Genomic DNA, 23,217 nt, shown 5'->3' with positions numbered 1-23,217 from the left:
AAATATGAGATCTTTGACCAATAACTGTGTACGTTATAGGCCAGGATTCTCTTACCTCCTTCACCCCACTGCCGTCTCCAGCGGCGACAGAGAACTTGACGCTCAGACACAACTACATTCACTGCAGCGGGACTGGAGAATCCCAGCTGTGGTGAGGCTGGAGAATCCCTGCCACGGGCAAGGCCAGACAATCCTAGCCACAGGCGAGGCTGGAGAATCCCAGCCACGGGTGAGGCCGGAGAACCTTGGCCAGGGGCGAGGCCGGAGAATCCTAGCCACGGGGGAGGCCGGAGAATCCCAGCCACAGCGAGACCGGAGGATCCCAGCCACGGCGAGGCCAGACAATCCTAGCCACGGGCAAGGCTGGAGAACCCAGCCGCAGGCGAGGCCGGAGAACCTTGGCCAGGGGCGAGGCCAGAGAATCCTAGCCACGGGGGAGGCCGGAGAATCCCAGCCACAGTGAGACCAGAGAATCCCAGCCACGGCGAGTCTGGAGAATCTCAGCCACGGCGAGGCCGGAGAATTCCAGCCACGGCGAGGCTGGAGAATTCCAGCCACAAGTTCTGGAATTTTTCCAGCACTTTTCCAGCAAATGGACCAGCGGGAGTGTTAGGGAAGGAAACAGTGGATTGGCAAGGAGTGTTTAAGCAGGGAATTGAATGCTGACAAGCTAACTTGTTTCCTAGTTGTGTGCGTATAAAGTGGAAACAGGTGAGACATTGTGCTCATGATGTATTACGTCATCAGAATAAATAAAACTCTGGAGAAAACTTAGGCCGGGATTTTCTGCTCCTGTTTTATTTGGGGAGGGGGAGCAGGAATGGCGGACGGGTGGCGGGAGGTGGCGGAATATCGAGCGCGAGTCCCAAAATGGCTTTTATGTTGGTGGGATTTAGCCACTCAATTGTGCGCTCCCGCACCCCAGGAAAATTCACGTCTTTGAAGGTCGTAATCCCCATTTACATCGATTTGATTCTTATTGTCAGATCTTTACACTGGATATTTCCCCCCCCCGACATTCAAACATCCCTTCCTCTTTCTGTGAGGGCATCACATGTCCCCCAGGATGGGATGGCACTGTGGCACTGCCTCACAGCGCCAGGGGACCTGGGTTCAATTCCCAGCTTGGGTCACTGTCTGTGCAGAGACTGCACGTTCTCCCCGTGTCTGCGTGGGTTTCCTCCGGGTGCTCCGGTTTCCTCCCACAGTCCAAAAGACGTGCTGGTCAGACGTATCGGCCCTGCTAAATTCTCCCTCAGCGTCCCCAAATAGGCACCTGAGTTTGGCAGCTGGGGGATTTTCACAGTAACTTCATTGCAGCGTTAATGTAAGCCTACTTGTGACAATAATAAATAAATAAACCCGGAGAACCCAATCTGCCAGAGGTGCACAGATGAGTACAGCCCCCAGAGGGGGGAAGGGGTTATGCCTGAACACTACCCTGTCAGGGCCAGGGGGCAGTACGGGGAGGGGCGGGGGGGGCGCTTCCCTGGGTTGTTTTTTACCTTCCATTTTTTCAAAAAGATCAGACCACCCTTTAAAAACAACCCCCCCATCCTTCAGAAACAGAAGTTACAGATGGCCATGGTTAATCAGAGCCCCCTCCCCCCCTCCCCCTACTCAAGCATGATGTCGTGGGAACCCACGCCCTCCCATTTATTTTTTGGTAACGTGTTTGAAAATTGGGTGGGAAAAGTTGGCGAGGCTGTTTCAGAGCCACCCTCCGCCTCTCCCGGCCCGAGGCAACACTTGGCCAAAATATCGGAACATTCCCCTCTCTCTTGGCTATCAAGTGGCCAGTGAATGAGGAGTGTCCTGTACACTCGTACCTCACGGTTTCAGAACCATCCCGTTTTTCCCCTGAACAGAATGAACTGACAGTTCACTGACGGGAAGAGGTTTGGGGTTTGAGACGTCTAAAGCCAGCGCACGGGCCGTCCCGTCAACGAGAAGGCGGGGGGGGCGGTGGTGCGGGGCTACAACAACAGATGCTCATGGTGGTTTCCCTTCTGCCTCCCTTCAAGAGGAGAGACTCACAATGACGTAACCACGGATTATCCTTACATCTAGCCACTGGTCCAACACGCTGTCCAGATCCTGTTTGAGTGGCGCCGGCTCGCAGTCGTGAATCTTCTTCAGTTCGGCTAACAGCTGTTTGGTCTTTGAGGTGAATGCGTCCAGTTGCTCCTGACTGCTGTTCAGTTCGGACTTTGCCACCTCGTGCTGACCAACAGACAAGAAAGATTCAGGGACACGATGACTAAACACTTGATTTCAGCTCTCAAGGTGACTCCCACCCAGTTTCTCCACTGGGAGGCCTGGGGATCATCCACACATATATATAAAGCCAGCATAATCAAGGACCTCACACACTCTATTTTCTCAGTAGACTGAGGAAATTTGCCATGTCAGCTACGACTCTTGCCAACTTTTACAGGTGGACCGTAGAAAGCATTCTTTCTGGTTGTATCGCAACTTGGTATGTCTCCTGCTCTGCCCAAGATGGCAAGAAAATACAAAGGGTCATGAATGAAGCCCAGTCCATCACACAAACCAGCCTCCCATCTGTTGTTAAGTTAGTGTATGAAAAATTATTAAAAAATGACAAAAAGTTGTAAAAATGCTGGGAGTTGTAAAATTGTCTGTTTGAAAGGTGGTTTCATTTTATTTTTGTATAAAAGAGCTGCAGGTGCACCCAATACTCAGAAAGAAACATTGCATTGAGAGGCAAAAACAACAGGGTTGCTTTGGTAACCGGCTTTGGCCTTTGAATCAGAACATGTTTTTGAATTTGAACTGATGAATTTAAAATGGGCATTTGAATCACAGCAGCTTATCAGATTAGAATGTGAGGCTTTGATAACCTGTAAGCCAATCCTATTGTGTGAATTTTGGGATGTGATCAGGGGTGTAAAGACAACAGGCTCCAAACTGCCAGAAGACCACCAGTCAGCAGCTACCTCAGATCACAACAGCTAGGGGCAGAGATAAACACACAGACAGACAATTGTTCTGCCAGTGTAACCGCTATATTTAAATCTCAAAGAAAACCCCATCTCATCTCAGAAGCAAAGATACCAATGGAACACAGTAGAAGTCAGCAAAAACGAAAAGAAAATTCGAGAAGATGACAAACCTGACTGCGTTTTGAGTATGACTAAAGATTCTACTTTCTTTTTGTTCTTAAGTGGGAAATGTAATTATCTAAACAGCCTTCCATTAGAATAGTGTTTTGTTCAGTTGGTTAATAGTTTAGTTAATCTGTTCATTGCTAGTTAGATAAATGAAGTGTCACTTGTTGCTGTTAACGAGATGGTCGCAGGTAGTTATTTTGATTTAGCCACTGAAAAATTGCTGCTGGTAGATCGTACACACTCTGGAAATAGATTATGAAAAGGAAGTACTCCTCTTTGAGTGGTTGAATGTTAGTTCCGTGAGAGGAGATCATCCTCCCCTCATAACACATCCATTGACTCTGTCCACACTTCCCACTGCCTCGGAAAAGCAGCCAGCATAATCAAGGACCCCACACACCCCGGACATTCTCTCTTCCACCTTCTTCCGTCGGGAAAAAGATACAAATGTCTGAGATCACGTACCAACCAACTCAAGAACAGCTTCTTCCCTGCTGCTGTCAGACTTTTGAATGGACCTACCACGTATTAAGTTGATCTTTCTCTCCACCCTCGCTATGACTGCAACACTACAATCCACACCCTCTCCTTTCCTTCTGTATGAACGGTATGCTTTGTCTGTATAGCACGTAAGAAACAACACTTTTCACTGTATCCTAACACGTGACAATAATAAATCAAATCAAAATCAAATCAGAACTGCCAGCTGGCCAGCCACAGCAACCCAATAAGAAGGAGGCAAGAAAGCAACGTAGCACTTATGCTGAAGCTGTTAGCTTTTATTTCAAAGGGAGTGGACTATAAAAGTAGGAAGGTCTTGCTAAAACTGCGCAAGGCACTAGTTAGACCACATCTGGAATGCCGTGAACTGTTTTGGTGCCCTTATCTAAGGAAAGACATATTGGCATTGGAGGCAGTTCGGAGAAGGTTTATCAGGTTGATGCTTGGTATGGGGGAATTTTCTTATGAGGAGAGGGTGAGTAGGTTGGACCTGTACTCATTGGAGTTTAGAAGAATATGAGGCAACTTTATTGAGACATATAGGAGGCGATTTTACCAAAAGAATTCTAAATACCAAAAGTCCCCATGACAGCAGGAGAGTTTCAGACCTTATGACAAGAGAAAAATTCAAATCTTATCACACTTAGAGAAAAAAATGAGGCAATGTGTGATTCTCGCCAGTAGGAGGAGTGGATGGTGTCTATTCATGCCAGGAAGCCGGCTGCTGACATCTAGAGGACACCATTGCACATGCGCTTGATCTCCCAATGCACTAACTGCGTACAAAAGTACACAGCCAGTGCACTGGAAGATTGTCACTCCCCCCATTTCCCTGGACTTTGCTTCCCCAACCACACATGTTGCAGGGCTCCAGGAGCTGATAGTTAATGGGATGTGGCAACACTTACCCTGGACAGTGTTCTCTTGATGTCTTCTCGGTCCAACAGGCTTGATTTGATTACAGCTACAGCTTCAGAATTTTCAATCACTTTGAGAAGAATGGACCGGGAGCTCTGATAGTCCCTCATGAGGCTGAGCAGGAAGCAGCCCTGTTCCTGGCTGTAAGGAAGAAACAGTAAGCTGGAATGACATGGAGCTGGAGGGGAGGATGAATACCCTTCACTCACAAACTCCACCCAGAGTCTTGTAATAAAGATCTGTGATTTCAGTGGAATTTCCGTGAAGTATTTTCCTGCAGGAAAACTGGGAGAAATCTCACAACAACAGAGCAAACAACTTGGGCAATTTCCCTCTTGCCAATCGGGAGACCCTCTCCTTCCACCCCTCCCCAAACCCACTTCATGGGATGTTGTGTCACACAGTATAGCTTGCATTCTTCTTGTCTATGTGCAGTATGGTGGCACATTGGTTAGCACTACTGTGTCACAGCGCCAGGGACCTGGGTTCAATTCCCGACCTCGGGTCACTATCTGTCTGCACGTCCTCCCCATGTCTACGTGGATTTCCTCCGGATCCTCTGGTTTCCTCCCACAGTCCCAAAGATGTGCTGGTTAGGTGCATCGGCCGTGCTAAATTCGCCCTCAGTGTACCTGAACAGGCATCAGAGTGTGGCGGCGAGGGTGTTTTTACAGTAACTTCATTGCAGTGTTAATGTAAGCTTATTTGTGACACTAATAACTTAAAGTAGAATTACTGCCATTGTTATGAGTATTTCCCATCAATTTTGCTATGTCAACTGTCACAAGATATACTTGCAGGGTGTGGTCATTGGATGGTCATATGGAGGGAGCGTCAAAAGTTTCCTATTCTGTTGCCAACTTGTATATAAAACAAAGTTACATTTATCAAATAACCCTCAGCAACAATAGATTGTTAGTTATACTCCTGGACTAGTTATCCAGAGAGTCTGTGTCCGATGCCAGTTTGAGAATCTAACTTTAAGTTTATTAATGGTGTCACAAGTAGGCTTACATTAACACTGCAATGAAGTTACGATAAAAATCCCCTAGTCGTCACACTCCAGTGCCTGTTCAGGTACACTAAGGGAGAATTTAGCACCTAACTAGCACACCTTTCATACTGTGGGAGGAAATGAAAGCACTCAGAGAGAAACCCACGCAGACACGAGGAGAACGTGCAGGCTCCACACAGATGGTGACCAAGTCAGGAATCGAACCCAGGGTCCTGGTGCTATGAGGCTGCAGTACTAACCACTGTGCCATCGTGTCAATTCAATTCAGTTCTTGTTCTAAGCACATCTACTCATCATTTTATCCTTTTTGCGGGAGGGAACAGTTGCCGGGGGGTGGTGGGGGGGGGGGTGGGGGGGGGGGGGTGGCGGTGTTGGGGGAAGTGGGCAAAGATTTCCCGAGCTGTTTATCAGCCCTTGGGACCATGTTACAACAGCTCCTTCCGGAGCCAGTGAGACATTGGACTCAAGCTTCTGATTCAAAGGTAGGGGGCGCTACAGGACCTCTCCGAGTGAATTGAGTGAATCAATGCAGAAATGAGAGACCAGCATCAAACAGCGTGGACACGGAGTGAGTTCTCAGGGACCTTTTAACGAATGGAACCCACGACCCTGTGTGTGACTCCAGTCCCCATTCCGACAGTGATGGCTCTTTAACACCCTCTGCAGTGACCCAGAGAGCCAGTCAGTTGGACGAGAGCGGCTGGAGGTGGGTAAACAATTGCTAGCCTTGTTGTAGACCCAACATTTCGAAAATGAATGCAGTAAATACAAATCTGTGTTGTGATCAGGAGAAATACTCTATAAATAATTGAAAGCCGGTGCAAAATTAAGCTACATACAACCAATTTTGTGCTCCAAAATGTAATTCAATTTAAATTACCGCATCATAGGTTGTTGCATCAGGTTAAATCTCACAGGATCCAGGGCTAGGTAGCCAAATCGATACAAAATTGATTTGATGACAGAAGCCAGAGGGTGGTTATAGAGGATTGTTTTTCAAGCTGGAGGCCTGTGACCAGCAATGTGCCTCAGGGATTGGTGCTGGACCCACTGTTATTTATCATTTATATTAATGATTTGGACGAGAATTTAGGAGGCCTGGTTAGTACGTTTGCAGATGACACCAAGGTTGGTGGCATAAGAACATAAGAAATAGGAGCAGGAGTAGGCCATCTAGCCCTTCGAGCCTGCCCCGCCATTCAATAAGATCATGGCTGATCTGTCGTGGCATGGTGGAGAGTAAAGAAGGTTATCTCCAACTGCAACGGGATCTTGATCAATTGGGCCAGTGGGCTGACGAATGGCAGATGGAGTTTAATTTAGATAAATGTGAGGTGATGCATTTTGGTAGATTGAACCAGGGCAGGACTTACTCAGTTAATGGTAGGGCGTTGGGGAGAGTTACAGAACAAAGAGATCTAGGGGTACATGTTCATAGCTCCTTGAAAGCGGAGTCACAGGTGGATAGAGTGGTGAAGAAGGCATTTGGCATGCTTGGTTTCATTGGTCAGAACACTGGGACGCTGAAGTCGTATAAGACATTGGTAAGGCCATACTTGGAATACGGTGTACATACAGTTCTGGTCACCCTTTTATAGAAAGGATATTATCAAATTAGAAAGAGTGCAGTAAAGTTTTACTAAGATGCTACCGGGACTTGATGGTTTGAGTTATAAGGGGAGTCTGGATAGACTGGGACTTTTTCCTCTGGAGCATAGGAGCTTAGAGGTGATCTTATAGAGGTCTATAAAATAATGAGGGGCATAGAAAAAATAGTCAACATCTTTTCACAAAGGTAGCAGAGTTAAAACTAGAGGGCATAGGTTTAAGGTGAGAGGGGAGAGATACAAAAGGGTCCAGAGGTGCAATTTTCTCACACAGAGAGTGGTGAGTGTCTGGAACAAGCTGCCAGAGGTAGTAGTAGAGGCAGGTACAATTTTGTCTTTTAAAAAGCATTTAGATAGTTACATGGGTAAGATGGATATAGAGGGATATGGGCCAAATGCGGGCAATTGGGACTAGCTTAGTGGTTAATAAAAAGGGCGGCATGGACATGTTGGGCCGGAGGGCCTGTTTCCATGCTGTAAACCTCGATGATTCTATGGCCGGAACACTAGCACCGTGCCCACCACAGAATCGGAACAGGTGAGGGTCTGACAACGGAAATCTCCGCTAACCTCGGGGGGTATTTCTAATCTCACCTGAGCGAGGCTGTAAACTCCCACCCTATGACTCCAAATGATTGGAATTCTGCACATTTTTACCCATGTGGCGATGAATTTAGTTGCGCTGAAGATAAAGATATTGGGAATTAGTCAGGAATCGGGTGAGATTTCCCCAGTTCACCGTTGCTGTACTCACATGTCACTGATCAGCCGTTTGGTGTCATTCCAGGTCGCCTCCAGCAGGTTAATCTCCTTCTCGGCCTCCGCGGCCAAGGCCTTGTCTTTCTGAGCCAGTTGTTTGGCTTTGTCTGTCAGCCACTGCAGCTCGTGCTGCTGGGCACTGAGATCTTCCTCAAACTGACTGAACAACCGCAACCTGCAGATAGTAAAGACACTCTCCGGTTAATAGGCTCAGGCAAGTCAGTGTGGGGCGGCACAGTGGCTGCCTCACAGCACCATGGGCCCGGGTTCAATTCCGGCTTGGGCCACTGTCTGTGTGAAGTTTGCACATTCTCCCCATGTCTGCATGGGTTTCCTCCAGGTGCTCCGGTTTCCTCTCACAGTCTGAACGACATGTTGGTTAGGTACATTGGCTAGGCTAAATTCTACCTCAACGTACCTCAGGGGAGGTGATAGCCTAGTGGTACTATCACTAGACAATTAACCCAGAAATTCAGTTTTTGTTCTGGGGACCCGGGTTCAAATGCTGCCATAATAGCTGGTGAAATTTGAATTCAATAAAATATATCTCAGAGGTTTACAGCATGGAAACAGGCCCTTTGGCCCAACTTGTCCATGCTGCCCTTTTATTTAAACACCTAAGTTAAGAACATAAGAACATAAGAAATAGGAGCAGGAGTAGGCCATCTGGCCCTTCGAGCCTGCCCTGCCATTCAATAAGATCATGGCTGATCTGTCGTGGCTCAGTTCCACTTTCCGGCCCTCTCCCCATAGCCCTTAATCCCCTCTCTTATCAAAAACCCATCAACCTGCTTCTTGAAAATATTTAGCGAGGCAGCCTCCACCACTTCAACGGGTAGAGAATTCCAGAGATTCACCACCCTTTGAGTGAAGAAGTTCCTCCTCAACTCCGTTCTAAAACGCCCCCCCTTTATCTTGAGGCTGTGCCCCCTAGTCCTACTATCCTTTCTGAGCGGGAAGAGTCTCTCCACCTCTATCCTATCCATCCCATTCATCATCTTATACGTCTCAATGAGATCTCCCCTCATTCTTCTAAACTCCAACGAGTACAAGCCTAGTTTATTCAGCCTCTCCTCATAGTTCATCCCCTCAACTCCGGTATCAGCCTAGTAAACCTCCTCTGCACTCCCTCCAAGGCCAAAATATCTTTGCGCAGGTGCGGCGCCCAAAACTGCACACAGTACTCCAGCTGCGGCCTCACCAACGCCCTATACAGCTGCAGCAAGACCTCCCTACTTTTATATTCAATCCCCCTCGCTATGAAGGCCAGCATCCCATTCGCCTTCCTGACCACCTGCTGCACCTGCAAGCTGGGTTTTTGCGACTCATGCACAAGCACCCCGAGGTCCCTCTGCACCGTCGCCTGCTGCAGTTTTTCGCCCCGTAAGTAATAGTCCTTCCTACCATTCTTCCTACCAAAGTGGACCACCTCACACTTGCCAACATTAAATTCCATTTGCCATTTCCTGGCCCATTCGCCCAGCCTATCTAGATCCTTCTGCAGACTCTCCACACCCTCCGCACAATTTGCCGTTCCCCCAATCTTGGTGTCATCCGCAAATTTCGACACCCTACACTCGGTTCCCTCCTCCAGATCATCTATATAAATGGTAAAAAGCTGAGGCCCCAGCACCGACCCCTGGGGCACTCCACTAGTCACCATCCGCCAATCCGAATAGCACCCGTTGACCCCCACTCTCTGCCTCCTATTTGACAACCAATCCTCTATCCACGCTAACACCCTACCCCCAACTCCAAGTCCCCTGACCTTCTGCAATAACCTCTTATGAGGTACTTTGTCAAACGCCTTCTGAAAATCCAGAAAGACCACATCCACCGGCTCTCCTCTATCGACCGCCCTAGACACATCCTCATAGAACTCCAGTAAATTTGTCAGACACGACTTCCCTTTAATGAAACCGTTTAATGAAAGTTGCCCGTATTTGGCCCATATCCTTCCATACCCATCTTACCCATGTAAATGTCTAAATGCTTTCTGAAAGACAAAATTGTACCTGCCTCTACTACTACCTCTAGCAGCTTGTTCCAGACACTCACCACTGTCTGTGTGAAAAAACTGTCACTCTGGACACTTTTGTATTTCTCCCCTTTCACCTTAAACCTATGCCGTTCAGTTATAGATTCCCTACCTCTGGAAAAAGATATTGACTATCTAGCTGATCTATGCCCCTCATTATTTTATAGACCTCTGTAAGATCACCCCTAAGCATCCAACGCTCTGGAAAAAAGAATCCCAATCTATCCAGCATCTCCTTATTACTCAAACCATCAAGTCTCAGTAGCATCCTAGTAAATCTTTTCTGCACTCTTTCTAGTTTAATAATATCCTTTCTATAATGGGGTGACAAGAACTGCACACTGTATTCCAAGTGTGGCCTTACCAATGTCCAAACCTTATCAATACCAAAGTACAACTTCAACAAGACGTCCCAACTCATGTATTCAATGTTCTGGCCAATGAAACCAAGCATGCTGAATGCCTTCTTCACCACTCTATCCACCTGAGACTACACTTTCAAGGAGCTATGAACCTGCATCGAAGATCTCTTTGCTCTCTCCCCAGCGGCCAATATTAACTCAGTAAGTCCTGCCCTGGTTCAATCTACCAAAATGCATCACCTCACATTTATCTAAATTAAACTCCATCTGTCATTCGTCAGCCCACTGGCCTAGTTAATCAAGATCCCGTTGTAATCCGAGATAACCTTCTTCACTGTCCACCATGCCACCAATCTTGGTGTCATCTGCAAACTTACTAACCATGCCTCCTATATTCTCATCCAAATCATTAATATAAATGACAAATAACAGTGGACCCAGCACTGATCCCTGAGACACACCGCTGGTCACAGGCCTCCAGTTTGAAAAACAACCCTCTACAACCACCCTCTGGCTTCAGCTTTCAAGTCAATTTTGTATCCATTTAGTTACCTCACCCTGGATCCTGTGAGATTTAACTTTATGCAACAACCTACCATGCGGTACTTGTCAAAGGCCTTGCTAAAATCCATGTAGACAACATCAACTGCACTGCCCTCATCTACCTTCTTGGTTACCCCTTCAAAAAACTCAATCTGGAATGAAGAATCTACTGATGACCATGAAACCATTGCTGATTGTCGGAAAAAACCCATCAGGTTCACTAATGTACCTTAGGGAAGGAAATCTACCGTCCTTACCTGGTCTGGCCTGCATATGACTCCAGAGCCACAGCAATGTGGTTGGCTCTCAGTTGCCCTCTGAAATGGTCTAGCAAGCCACTCAGGTCAGGGGTAACTAGGGATGGGCAATAAATGCTGCCTAGTCAGCAATGCCCGTGTCCCATGAATGAATAAAAAAAACACAAACAGGCGCTGCAACGTGGGGATTTTCACAGTAACTTCATTGCAGTGTTAATAAATAAATAAGCTTTAAAACTTTTAAATGTTAATCTTTAGACTCACCGGAGTTGTAGAGCTGGCAGAGTCAACTCTTTCAAACCCTCATTGTCTGCCTTTTCTTCAATGTCTTCGATGGTCTTCAACAACTGCTCCTTGCGCACCTTGAACGATTTCCACAGTGAGTTGAGGGCTTCAGCCTCACTCTGCTTGGTGCCCAGAAGGTTCTGGACCGACTCCAGCTCTGCCTCCAGCCCTTCCGCCAAGGCTCGGCAGGAGGTCCTCGAGTCCGAAGCCACGTCCTTCAGATGACACTGGGCTTTACTGATGAGCGCATCAAGCGCCGTGGCTTGGGAGTCCAGTTGCCTGATATCTGGCGTCACGCCGCCCAGCTCCTTGTCCAGCAGCTCCGTCTTCACCTTGTCCCAGTTGGTCGCCATCTCCACGGTCTTTCGGATCCGGTGCAGCACGTTGCCTGCGGCCCTGTGGGTTTCCAGGAAGGAAGCCAGCTGTCCCAGCACCTCCTTCCGCCGCTCAACGACCTGATTGGCGTCCTGGAAGAGCTGGAAGCACTCCTCGGTCCTGCTGTGGAGATGCTGGTCCTGTGGTTCACACAGGGAGCACAGATAGTCCACCTGATCCTTCAGGTTCTGCTGCTCAGCGCACTGCTGCTCGACTGCCCCGGCCTGGTCCTGCACATTGGGACAGGAGTTACAAAGGGTTAACCCAAAAGGATAGAAGCTCTGTTACAGATATACAAAGCTTTGGATAGATTAGCAACATGCGGCCTATCTGAGTGCAGCCCATCAGGCATGTTGTTGACCGTTGCCCAAGTGTGAGGTCGCCACAGTCCACTGATTTCCCTCGTAGATTATTTTTCCCTCCTGGTGTGACTGAACTGATTCACACTTAAAGAAAAGGCAAGTGAAGTGAGCATGCTGATTTCTCATAATATTGACTATGAGAGCTGTGTGCACTCTCTGCGCCCAATCAAACCTAAATATTTATATTGTTTTTACCATTTGATTATTATTTTTATTCATTCATGGGACATGGGCACCGCTGGCTGGGCAACATTCATTGGGTTTCCTCCGGGTGCTCCGGTTTCCTCCCACAATCCAAAGATGTGTAGGTTAGATGAATTGGCCATGCTAAAATGCCCCTTAGTGTCCAAAATGTGTAGGTTAGCTGGATTAGCCATGGTAAATGTGTGGAGTTACGAGGATCAAGTGGGGGAGAGGGCCTGGGTAAGATATTCTGTCAGAGAGTCAGTGCAGACACGATGGACTGAATGGCCTCCATCTGCATTGTAAAGATTCAAAGCTAGTAGTCCAGTAAATGATGCTGCTAAGATCCACATGGTGGCACAGTGGTTAGCACTGATGCTTCACAATGCCAGGAACACAGGTTCAATTCCAGACTCGGGCCACTGTGTGGAGTTTGCACATTCTCCCCATGCCTGCATGGGTTTCCTCCCATGGTCCAAAAATATGCGGGTTATGTTAATTGGCCATACTAAAATTGACCCTAGTGTCAGGGAGATTGGCAGAGTAAATATGTAGGGATACGGGGATAGGTCTTGGGTGGGATTGTTGTTGATGCAGGCTTGATGGGCTGAATGGCCTCCTTCAGGATTCTATGATTTCAAAAGATTTTGTTTTAAAATCGGGGCCTTCAGGATTTTACCTTAATGTGATTCAGAGCAGGCTGCAGATCTGTGGAACTGATCTCAGAGGTTGACTGTAGGCCACTCAGGAAGCGTTCAACCCAGAAGGAAAATTTTAACAAACATTCGTCAAACTGCTGGTGTTTTCCAATGGCCTCCTCGAAGGAGCGGATCCTGTGGGACAAAAGCAGTGTTATTTGGTTCGTATTTAGCGTGGGAATTTTCCTGCCTCACTCTACACTCAGTGAACTTTGGAACTGGAGTCACATTGAGGCCAGACGGGGCACAGGTTATAAATTCTCGTTGTTCAAAGGTATCAGTTGGGTTTTTCAAACAAAAACCATTCTCCAGTTTCATCACCAACTTTGCTAATGTTCAGAATATTTCTCCTCAAGCAATCATGGAAGGATTTGGGAATGGAGGGATACAAAAGAATGGTCTAGTTGGGCCAATGAGCGGCGCAGGCTTGGAGGGCCGAAGGGCCTGTTTCCTGTGCTGTACTGTTCTTTGTTCTTTGATTTGAACTCTCGCTTGATTCTGGATAACTTGGCCAGCTTTCAGGATTATTGTGGGGGGCTGCACGGTGGCACAGTGGTTAGCACAGCTGCCTCACAGTACCAGGAACTTGGGTCCAATTCCAGCCTCAGGTCACCATCTCTGTGGAATTTGTTTTCCCCGTGTCTTCGTGCATTTCTTCCCACGCCTCCGGTTTCCTCCCACAGTCCAATTTAGCATGGATTGGCCACGCTAAAATTGCCCCTTAATGGCCAAAGATGTGCGGGTTAGGTTGAGTGGCCATACTAAATTATTCCTTAAGGGTTAGCAGGGTAAATACGTGGGGTTATAGGGATAGGGCCTGGGTGGGATTGTTGTGAGTGCAGGCTCGATGGACCGAATGGACTCCTTCTGCACTGTAGATATTCTATGATTCTAGTCCACTATCACAGCCACCACCCTGTATTTATGAGGGTAACTTAGGATCAGCCTCAGAATCACAGAACAGAAAGGAGGCTATTCTGCCTGTCATATCTGTGCTGGCCCTCTATAAGAGCAACTCAGCTGGATCAGTACCCTCCCTTTCTCCCCTGGCCTGCAAATTATTTTCTGTTCAAATAATTACCAGTTCCCTTTTGAACACCTCGATTGAATCCATTGCCACTACAGGCTCAGACAGTGAATTCCAGAGACTAACCACTCGCTGAGTAATAACGGCCATGATTCTCCCATCGCAACCCGCAAGTTTTGGCCCATTGTGTCTGTACCAACAACAACCCGGGTCCCTGGCGCTGTGAGACAGCACTGCTAACCGCTGTGCTACTGCGCCGTCCTAAAGTGTTTCTTCCCTGCTGCTGTGATACTTCTGAATGGACCTACGAGAGGATACAGGTTTAAGGTGCTGGGGAGCAGGTACAGAGAAGATGTCAGGGGGTAAGTTTTTCACTCAGAGGGAGGTGAGTGAGTGGAATCGGCTGCCGTCGGTGGTGGTAGAGGTGAATTCACTGGGGTCTTTTAAGAGACTTCTGGATGAGTACATGGGATTTAATGGGATTGAGAGTTATAGATAGGCCTGGTAGGTATGGATGTGATCGGCGCAACTTGTGGGCCTGTTTGTGCTGTAGTGTTCTATGTTCTATTAAGTTGATCTTTCTCTATACCCGAGCTATGACTGTAACACTACGTTCTGCACCCTCTCCTTTCCTTCTCCCCTATGTATTTTCTGAATGGTATGCTTTGTCTGTATAGTGCACAAGAAACAATACTTTTCACTGTATCCCAATACATGGGACAATAATAAATCAAATCAAATCTAAAACAAGAGTATTGGAATGAATCTCACCGTTTCTTGGTGGTGTGGGACAGACTCTGCCACCTCTTATCCAGTTGTTGCAAGTTTGCTTTCATTGCTTTCACGTTCTCCTCTGAGGTGGTTGGGTACAAGGCCTTTCCCTGCGTCACCAGCCCCCTGTGGACTGATTCCTGGGACATCACCTCCGACTGCAGGTCCTGGGGAGATGGTGAGAAATAGGCAACAGTGTTCCACCCGTCACACCTCCTTCACTTTCCCCACTGACACCAAGAGCATAGGCCGGGCTTCTTCAGACCCTCCGCCATGTCTGCACCAGCTATTTGCCACAGCTTTTGCAAATAAGAATTTGATAGGTTATAATGCTGATGATCTCACTGCAGGGGAGGGCAGGGGGAGCCCGGTCAGGGAGGAGGGTGAAAACAGTGACGCCCGCCCTAATCATAATTATCCAAATTACAGCAACCACAGAAGGTGGGTTAGAAGGTTCAAGCCTCACTCCTGCAACCTGACCATCTAACCCCGGCCGACGCTCCCCGTCGTATTGCCGAAAAATTGAGACATTTTTCATCAAAGCTTTTCGCCTCGAGCTCATCAGGGCAATTTGCAAGTATACCAGATATACCAGGAACAACCATTTATACTGTGCAGGAAGACAGTGCAGACTGGTGGACAAGTGGATTCTGAGTTGTTGACATGAAGAATGCACCAGTTGATGCTGACCGACAGTTAACTGCCGGGCATTGTTTGAAACAGGCAGCTTGACTCTGATTGGTCAAGTCATTGGCCAATCCAGTGCTGTGCAGCACCGTTGGAGGTGCCCCTTTACAGACGTGACAACAAACTGACCTCCCCCCGCCATTCTCTTCAAGTGTAAGAGATCCACTTGTAAAAGTGGCACTATTTTGAGCAAATGCACAGGTTTCCTCCCAGAGTTTGGCTGCATTTCTCCTTCAGCCCTCACACATTATCTGCTCGTTACCTCGTGATTGTCTGTGGAGTCTGTCTATGCGCGCAAATCACCTTTCACAAACCACAACAGGCATTGGACGGGACTTTCCAGCTGTGCTCACCCCCAGGCCAGAAATTCCTGCCCGAGGTCAAAGGGCCTTGGCATGGTCCACCCGCCCACCCCCCCGACCCCCACTATGACTCCACTGATGAGTGGGATGGGAAAATTTCACCCCATTATAAGGTACTTCATTGGCTGTAAAGTGCTTTAGCACATCCTGAGTTTGTGAAAGAAGCTATAGCAACTATTTTAAATATTTTCATTGTTTGGCTACTTCTTAATGCAGCTCCCCTTGGAAAACAGGGTAGCCGCCGATGGAACATTCCAGAATTTTATCACGTCTGATTCTCAGAGCTTCTCACCCACCGTGTGAAAAGATTGCCCCTCTGGACCCTTTTGTATCTCTCCCGTCTCACCTTAAACCTATGCCCTCTAGGTTTAGTTTCCCCCACCTTTGCCGCTCACTATTTTATAGACCTCTATAAGATCACCCCAGATCTTACTACGCTCTAGGGAAATATCCAGCCTCCTCTTATAACTCAAACCATCAAGTCCCGGTAGCATCCGAGTAAATCTTTTCTGCACTCTTTCCAGTTTAATAATATCCTTTCTATAATAGGGTGACCAGAACTGCTCCAAGTGTGGCCATACTAACGTCTAACACAACTTTAATAAGATGTCCAATTAGTCCCGCTCCCCTTCTCCCTCCCCACTGCCTTTGCAGGATTAATGCAGATAACTGCTGTAGTTTTGGGGCTAGTAAGTCCAAAAACAGTAAAACTGTTACATTTGCAGAAAACATGAGAAGTTTAGCATCAATCTTCACTATAATTATGTCTAGGCTTTTTCCGAGGGATTTTACAGGTTTATGGGTTAAATATGCCTTCAGTGCTTATTGCTTTAGTGCTTTAGTGTTTTAGTGCTTAGTGCTTTAGTGTTCTGGCGTGGTGTACAGTCAGGTGTATGGCATTGAGAGAGAGAATTGTCCATGATCAGGTTGAATGGCGGACCAGGCTCGAAGGGCCGAATGGCCTGTTTCTGCTATGTTAAGTCAGCAGCTTGTTTGGCAAAGGCAACAGTGGAGGTGGTGGGCAGTGCCGGTGGGTATTCCAAACTCAAGTACTGGAGGGTCTCAGCCCTCTCTCCAGGCCCTGAATTGAGCCCATGGTTCTTGGGATCTCTGAACGTCGGCTGCTTCTCAAACCCGCCGCCAGCAGAGCTCGGGATCTTACCTTCAGAGTCTGCACCTCGTTCTGTAGCTTGGCCTGGTCAGAAGGTAGGTAAGGGGACCAGGAGCTGGTGAGTGCTTCATGTCTCTCAAGCCAAGAGCCAAAGCTAGACAGGTCCTTCTCATACCTGGTCAGAGAGAGAAATAAAAACAGGTCGGGCAATCGCAAACATTGGTTGGAATTCACCAACTGTTCACGCTGGCGGGATTCCCCAGTCCCGCTGCAGTGAATGGGGATTTGGCTAAAGACAAATTCTTCATCCTCACTGGGAGTGGAGATCAGAGAATTCCAGCCTCTATATCCCAACGTGCTGGGATCGTACAGAATAGCATCACTGCCAATTCAACACTGAAGAATAGATCCCCCCTCCCTTGTAGCTTGCAATAGAATTGTAGAACCCAGGAGGCCACTTGACCCATCATTCTCATGTTAGCCCTTTGAAAGAGTTATCCTAATAGTCCCACTGCCCCCCTACTTCCCCATTGTCCCACAAACTTTGCCATTTCGGGTATATATCGATTTTCCCGTTAGGAATTACTGCTGGATCTGACCCTTATCACGCACCACATTCCACATCCGAACTACTCTTTACGTAAGCTCCAACCCAGGCTCCAGCGCACACAGTCTGTGTCACAGCAAGACTCTGTAAAATTGGAGAATTTGACTGGATGTTGCTGAGATCAGTTGCTGGAGGTGAGATTTCTGCTTTTGGTGAAGAAAAGGTGCCTGTGATCTGCTCAGATTCATCTGCTTTTGGCAGAATATGCAAATGGTTCAATGCAACACAGGATCAGACAGCACAGGAAGCCACTCGGCCCATCATGTGTGCCTTGACAACTCTGTGAAGGAGTTATCCCATTGGCCCTGTTCCTTTTCTATTTCCCCACGGCACCCAAATGGTTACTTTTCAAGTATTTTTTCAAATCCATTTCTGAAATAATCTATTAATCTGCTTCTAACAGCCTTTCAGACATGTATGTGTGTATATGAGTGTGTGTGTGTGTGTGTGTACGAGTGTGTGTGTGAGTGTGAGTGTGTGTGTGTACGAGTGTGTGAGTGTGAGTGTGTGTGTGTGTGTGTACGAGTGTGTGTGTGTGAGTGTGAGTGTGTGTGTGTGTGAGTGTGAGTGTGTGTGTGTATGAGAGAGTGTGTGTGAGTGTGTGTGTGTGTGAGTTGAGTGTGTGTGCGTGTGAATGAGTGTGAGAGTGTGAGTGTCAGAGAGTGCGTGTGTGAGAGTGTATGTGTGTGAGTGTGTGTGTGAGTGTGTGTAAGAGTGTGTGTGTGACAGTGTGTGTGTGAGTGTGTGTGTGTGTAAGAAGGTGTGTGTGAGTGTGTGTGTGTGAGTGAGTGTGTGAGTATTTGAATGTGTGAGTTGTGTGTGTGTGTGTGTGTGTGTATGTGAGAGTGTGTGTGTGTGTGTGATCTACGTGGCTAATCCTGTGCAGAAGCTCTAGTGAGGAAGCGGATGAGGATTTGACTGAGTTACCCACCTCTGCCAGAGTGCCGCTAGGTTCTCCAGCTGGGCCTGCACTCCTGTGGCCTGCTCCTGCAGCCTCTCATACTTTAGCTGCAGAGCGCTCAGTTCCTGAACAGCTTCCTCCTTGTTGGTGACCCTGCGGACACTGGTGGAGAGGGACGCCATCGGGATTTTTAGCTGCTCGATAGTCTGACACAAATCCTGTGGAATGAGCAGAGCGGGACATCAATAACACCTTGTGTGGATTGTGCACACGTCACGGACACACCCATCTACACCATTCAACATTAAATCGCCCTACGGTAAGAAAACATCAGGAGGAAGGTGAAGTCAGTGTCACGGTGGCACAGTGGTTAGCACTGCTGCCTCACAGCTACTGGGAGCCAGGTTCAATACCCAGTTTAGATCACTGTCTGCCCGTGTTTGTGTGGGTTTCCTCCGAGTGCTCCGGTTTCCTCCCACAGTCTGAAAGACATGCTGGTTAGGTGCACTGGCCATGCTAAATGTCCCCTCAGTGTACCCAAACAGGCACCAGAACGTGGGGACTAGGGATTTTCACAGTAACTTCATTGCAGTGTTAATGTAAGCTGACTTGTGATATTAATAAACTTTTTACATGAAAAATGTTTGCAAAAAAAAACAAAGGTGCCACAGGAATGGTGGTAAATAAAAATCAGCTTTTCACAGAGACATAGAGGTTTACAGCACGGAAACAGGCCCTTCGACCCAACTTGTCCATGCCACTCTTTTTTTTTAAAACCCTTAAACTAATCCCAAATGCCCATATTTGGCCCATATCCCTCCATACCCATCGTACACATGTAACTATCCAAATGCTTTTTAAAAGATAAAATTGTACCTGCCTCTACTACCACCTCTGGCAGCTTGTTCCAAGACACTCACCACTCTCTGTGTGAAAAAATTGCCCCTCTGGACACTTTTGTATCTCTCCCTTCTCACCTTAAACCTATGCCCTCTAATTTTAGACTCCCTTACCTTTGGGAAAAGATATTGACTGTCTACCTTGTCTATGTCCCTCATTATTTTATAGGCCTCTATAAGGTCACCCCTCCGCCTCCTATGCTCCAGAGAAAAAAGTTCCAGTCTATTCAGCCTCTCCTTATAACTCAATCCATCAAGTCTCCATAGCATCCTTTTAAATCTTTTCTGCACTCTTTCTAGTTTAATAACATCCTTTCTATAATAGGGTGACCAGAATTGCACAGTATTCCAAGTGTGGCCTTACCAATGTCTTGTACAACTTCAACAAGACGTCCCAACTCCTGTATTCAATGTCCTGACCGATGAAACCAAGCATGCCAAATGCCTTCTTCACCACTCTGTCCACCTGTGACTCCACTTTCAAGGAGCTATGAACATGTATCCCTAGATCTCTTTGTTCTGTAACTCTCCCCAGCGCCCTACCATTAACTGAGTAAGTCCTGCCCTGGTTCAATCGACCAAAATGCATTACCTCACATTTGTCTAAATTGAAATCCATCTGCCATTCGTCAGCCCACTGGCCCAATTGATCAAGATCCCGTTGCAATTGGAGATAACCTTCCTCACTGTCCACCATGCCACCAATCTTTGTGTCATCTGCAAACTTACTAACCATGCCCCTTATATTCTCATCCAAATCATTAATATAAATGACAAATGATAGTGGGCCCAGCACTGATCCCTGAGGCACACCACTGGTCACAGGCCTCCAGTTTGATCTGTATCCTATTTTCCAATGTCAGAGGAAGTTCAGATGGGCCCTGTAACCACTGGTTAAGGGAGTATAGAGTGTAGTAAGATAGTCAAACACAGATAGAGTCAAAGTGAAAGCCAGCCAGGGAGCAGGCCTCTATATGTCATAATGCATTACCGCACTCACATCCTTTATTTATGTGTCAAGACAGCTTTCTCTAATGGGTAGCAATTTCTGTAAGGACTTCCTGAATTATTCAAATCCGCAGCGAGTTAAAGTGCCGCATTTTAAAATTGTCATCAGTAGATTAGACTTGAAGGAACCCCAGTGAAAGATATTTATAGAAAGAAAGAGAAAAAGTATAATGGATAGTTAATATTTCTTGCCCACAGCCATGAAATGAACACATCCTCTATGTTTCATTTTATTTATTAGTGTCACAAGAGATATTAACCATTGCTGGAAAGGTCGGCAGTTGTTGCTCTTCCTGTAGTGTCCCTTAGGTCTAAAGTTTATTTATTTGTGTCACAAGTCGGCTTACATTAACGCAGCAATGAAGTTACTGTGAAAATCCTCTAGTCACCATACACCGGCGCCTGTTCGGGTGCCTGGAACTCGCTGAACATACTTAATGGCTTCCACAGCCCTCTGGGTTCTTTTGTCTATTTATCAGTGTCACAAGTAGGTTTACATTAACACTGCAATGAAGTTACTGTGAAAATCCCCTAGTCGCCACACTCCGGCGCCCGTTCGGATACACTGAGGGAGAATTTAGCTCGGCCACTGCACCTAGCCAGCACATCTTTTGGACTGTGGGAGGAAACTGGAGCTCCGGGAGAAACCCATGCAGACATGGGGAGAATGTGCAAACTCCGCACAGACGGTGACCCAAGTCAGGAATCGAACCCGGGCCCCTGGCGCTGTGAGGCAGCAGTGCTAACCGCTGTGACACCGTGCCGCCTTCTGGTTCTTCCATTCAGGATGCAGGGTGGGATCTTCCAACCCTACCCGCTGATGGGATCTTCCTCTCCTGCCAACGATGATCCCCCCCCTCCCCTCCCCCCACTCCCCCTCCCCACCTGGCCACCATGACGGTGGGTTTCCCTAGCGGTGAAACAGACACGCTGTGAAAAACGCCAAAGGCACCAGCGGGACTGGAAGATACCACTGGCAAGTCACCTCTGCCACTGGAAAACACGGTGGAGCGGGAGACGAGCGGCGGTCTGCGGGGGAAGGGCAGTAGATCGCATCCACGGATATTTCTTGCCGAGTCCGCGATAAGCGATTTACCCGTGATGCCAGCGCACGTTCATACCGTATGTGCCTTTAGCAGCTGGTTGACCTCGAGTGCGGAGGAGCATTTGTTGGTCCCGCCCTGCAAAGTGTTCTCCACGTCAGTCAGTGTCTGCTGGACCTAGGCAAGGAAAATGGGAACAAGAGGAGACAAATCACTTGGAAAGCATTTGACTTCTGACTGAGTGAAGCAAGACCTGGAGGATATAGTTACAGAAGACGGAGACACTCTCCCACCTGCCTTTAACATGTGTGGGAGGCATAACCGGTTCGCCATTGACAATAATCTAAAGAACACTTTAAATGGGCAGAAATCCATTCATTTTCCAAACTTTGTTGCTCATTTTCCAAGGTCTGGGCTGCGATCGGCCGGGAGATTGTCGCATCAGCCGATACACGGAGTTCACGAGCAGATTCACGCCCCGCTTACATCTCCCAGCGCCAGATTTCCAACGGTGTCTGCTCCCCACCAGAAATTGGCAGGGAGCCACAAAAACTATTTAAGTGGTTATTATAATATAATTTAAATATGATTAGCGGGCCCAGGATTGAAGCCTCCCCCCTCACCGCTGCCAGACTGGTTCGCTCCAGCTCCCCACAAACAGGGAGCTAGTGGCCTGACCCCGCTGGAGTGAAGGGGGGGAGGGCAGTCAGGTGCTTCCAGAGGGTCGAGGTGCGGGGGCTGATGCCCCCTGGGCATTGACACCTTGACGCAAGGGGCAAAGTGCCAATGCCCAGAGGCCCCCCCAGCACTGCCCACTGGGCAATGCCAAGGGAGCGGGATATATGGGGGGGTGGCCTAGAGTTGGGGGCTGATGGGGGTGGGGCCTATGGGTTGATCGATGGGGGAGAGGGGTCCCACTGCCATTCTGCGGAGGGGTCAATGGGGGAAGGAGGGAGGCCAGCGATCAGGGCGGGCCGATCGGTGGTGGAGGGGGTCAGCCAGGGTGAGGGGTCAGCACTGCGGGAGGGAGTGGGTTACTATCGGTGAGATTTTGGCAGGTTGGGAGGGGGGTTTGGGGCTGGGCCCGGGAATGGCCAGGGGGTGGCAATCGGGCTGTGGGCAGGGTGGAGCGCCGGCAAAGTGGGGGGTCGCGTGGCTGGCCAGCGATCGAGCTGGTCAGCAATTGGGAGGCTGGCAGACAGGGGACACTGTGCATGCACCAATCTTGGACAGTCAGGCACGTGCGCAATAGCGTTCTCAGTACGCTGGTTTCAGCCTCTCCAGTGGGGATAAGGCCCCGCATCCTGAAATCTAATGATATTCATGCTGGCGGCCTCTGCATTGCACAGAGTGTGGGAGATTCTAGTGTGAGCTCCCACTGAAAAACATCAACGTGAATTACTCCAGTTTTCCTGCATTTTAGGAGAATCCCACCCTTAGTATCCCTCCAAATGACACCCGGACGGCAGGATTGTTGAATGCAGCACTGACGTAATGAATCATTAATGTAAGCAAACCTATTGTGTAAATGTTCGCCTGGGGCATCAAATGACGCCCCGTATCCCAGTAGCAATGCACACATTCCTCCTTATACGCAGGGGGTAATCCAACCCAAAAGATTCTAAGTGCAGACAAAACGGGAGAGTCCCAGACCCGTTTCTTCGAGCAAGAGAAAAAATTGAATTGAGTGGCGCCTTGAGGGATAAGATGAACCCCCTCTCCCTCCACCACTTCTCCCAGCCACCCCAACATCCCCCCCAACAC

At 48.1% G+C, this 23,217-nt stretch overlaps 1 protein-coding gene across 7 annotated transcripts in view; it reads right to left on the bottom strand.

Moving 5' to 3' along the window:
* Positions 1-23,217, bottom strand: part of syne1b (spectrin repeat containing, nuclear envelope 1b) — a 415,064-nt gene that overhangs the window by 295,588 nt on the left and 96,259 nt on the right. For all 7 annotated transcript variants that reach the window (XM_080200097.1, XM_080200090.1, XM_080200089.1 and 4 more), the window contains 9 exons: positions 21,532-21,630; positions 18,534-18,721; positions 17,047-17,170; positions 14,836-15,002; positions 13,019-13,172; positions 11,399-12,024; positions 7,930-8,109; positions 4,544-4,694; positions 2,065-2,223 (listed from right to left, as the gene is read on the bottom strand). In XM_080200097.1, the coding sequence (XP_080056223.1) occupies positions 2,065-2,223; positions 4,544-4,694; positions 7,930-8,109; positions 11,399-12,024; positions 13,019-13,172; positions 14,836-15,002; positions 17,047-17,170; positions 18,534-18,721; positions 21,532-21,630 (1,848 nt within the window). The remainder of the gene's footprint in view (positions 1-2,064; positions 2,224-4,543; positions 4,695-7,929; positions 8,110-11,398; positions 12,025-13,018; positions 13,173-14,835; positions 15,003-17,046; positions 17,171-18,533; positions 18,722-21,531; positions 21,631-23,217) is intronic.

Source organism: Carcharhinus amblyrhynchos, chromosome 12 (assembly GCF_965287045.1).
Source record: "Carcharhinus amblyrhynchos chromosome 12, sCarAmb.v2.hapA, whole genome shotgun sequence".
NCBI lineage: Eukaryota > Metazoa > Chordata > Chondrichthyes > Carcharhiniformes > Carcharhinidae > Carcharhinus > Carcharhinus amblyrhynchos.
The sequence above is the reverse complement of the archived record's forward strand: the minus strand, read 5'-3'. Positions and strand labels throughout refer to the sequence as shown.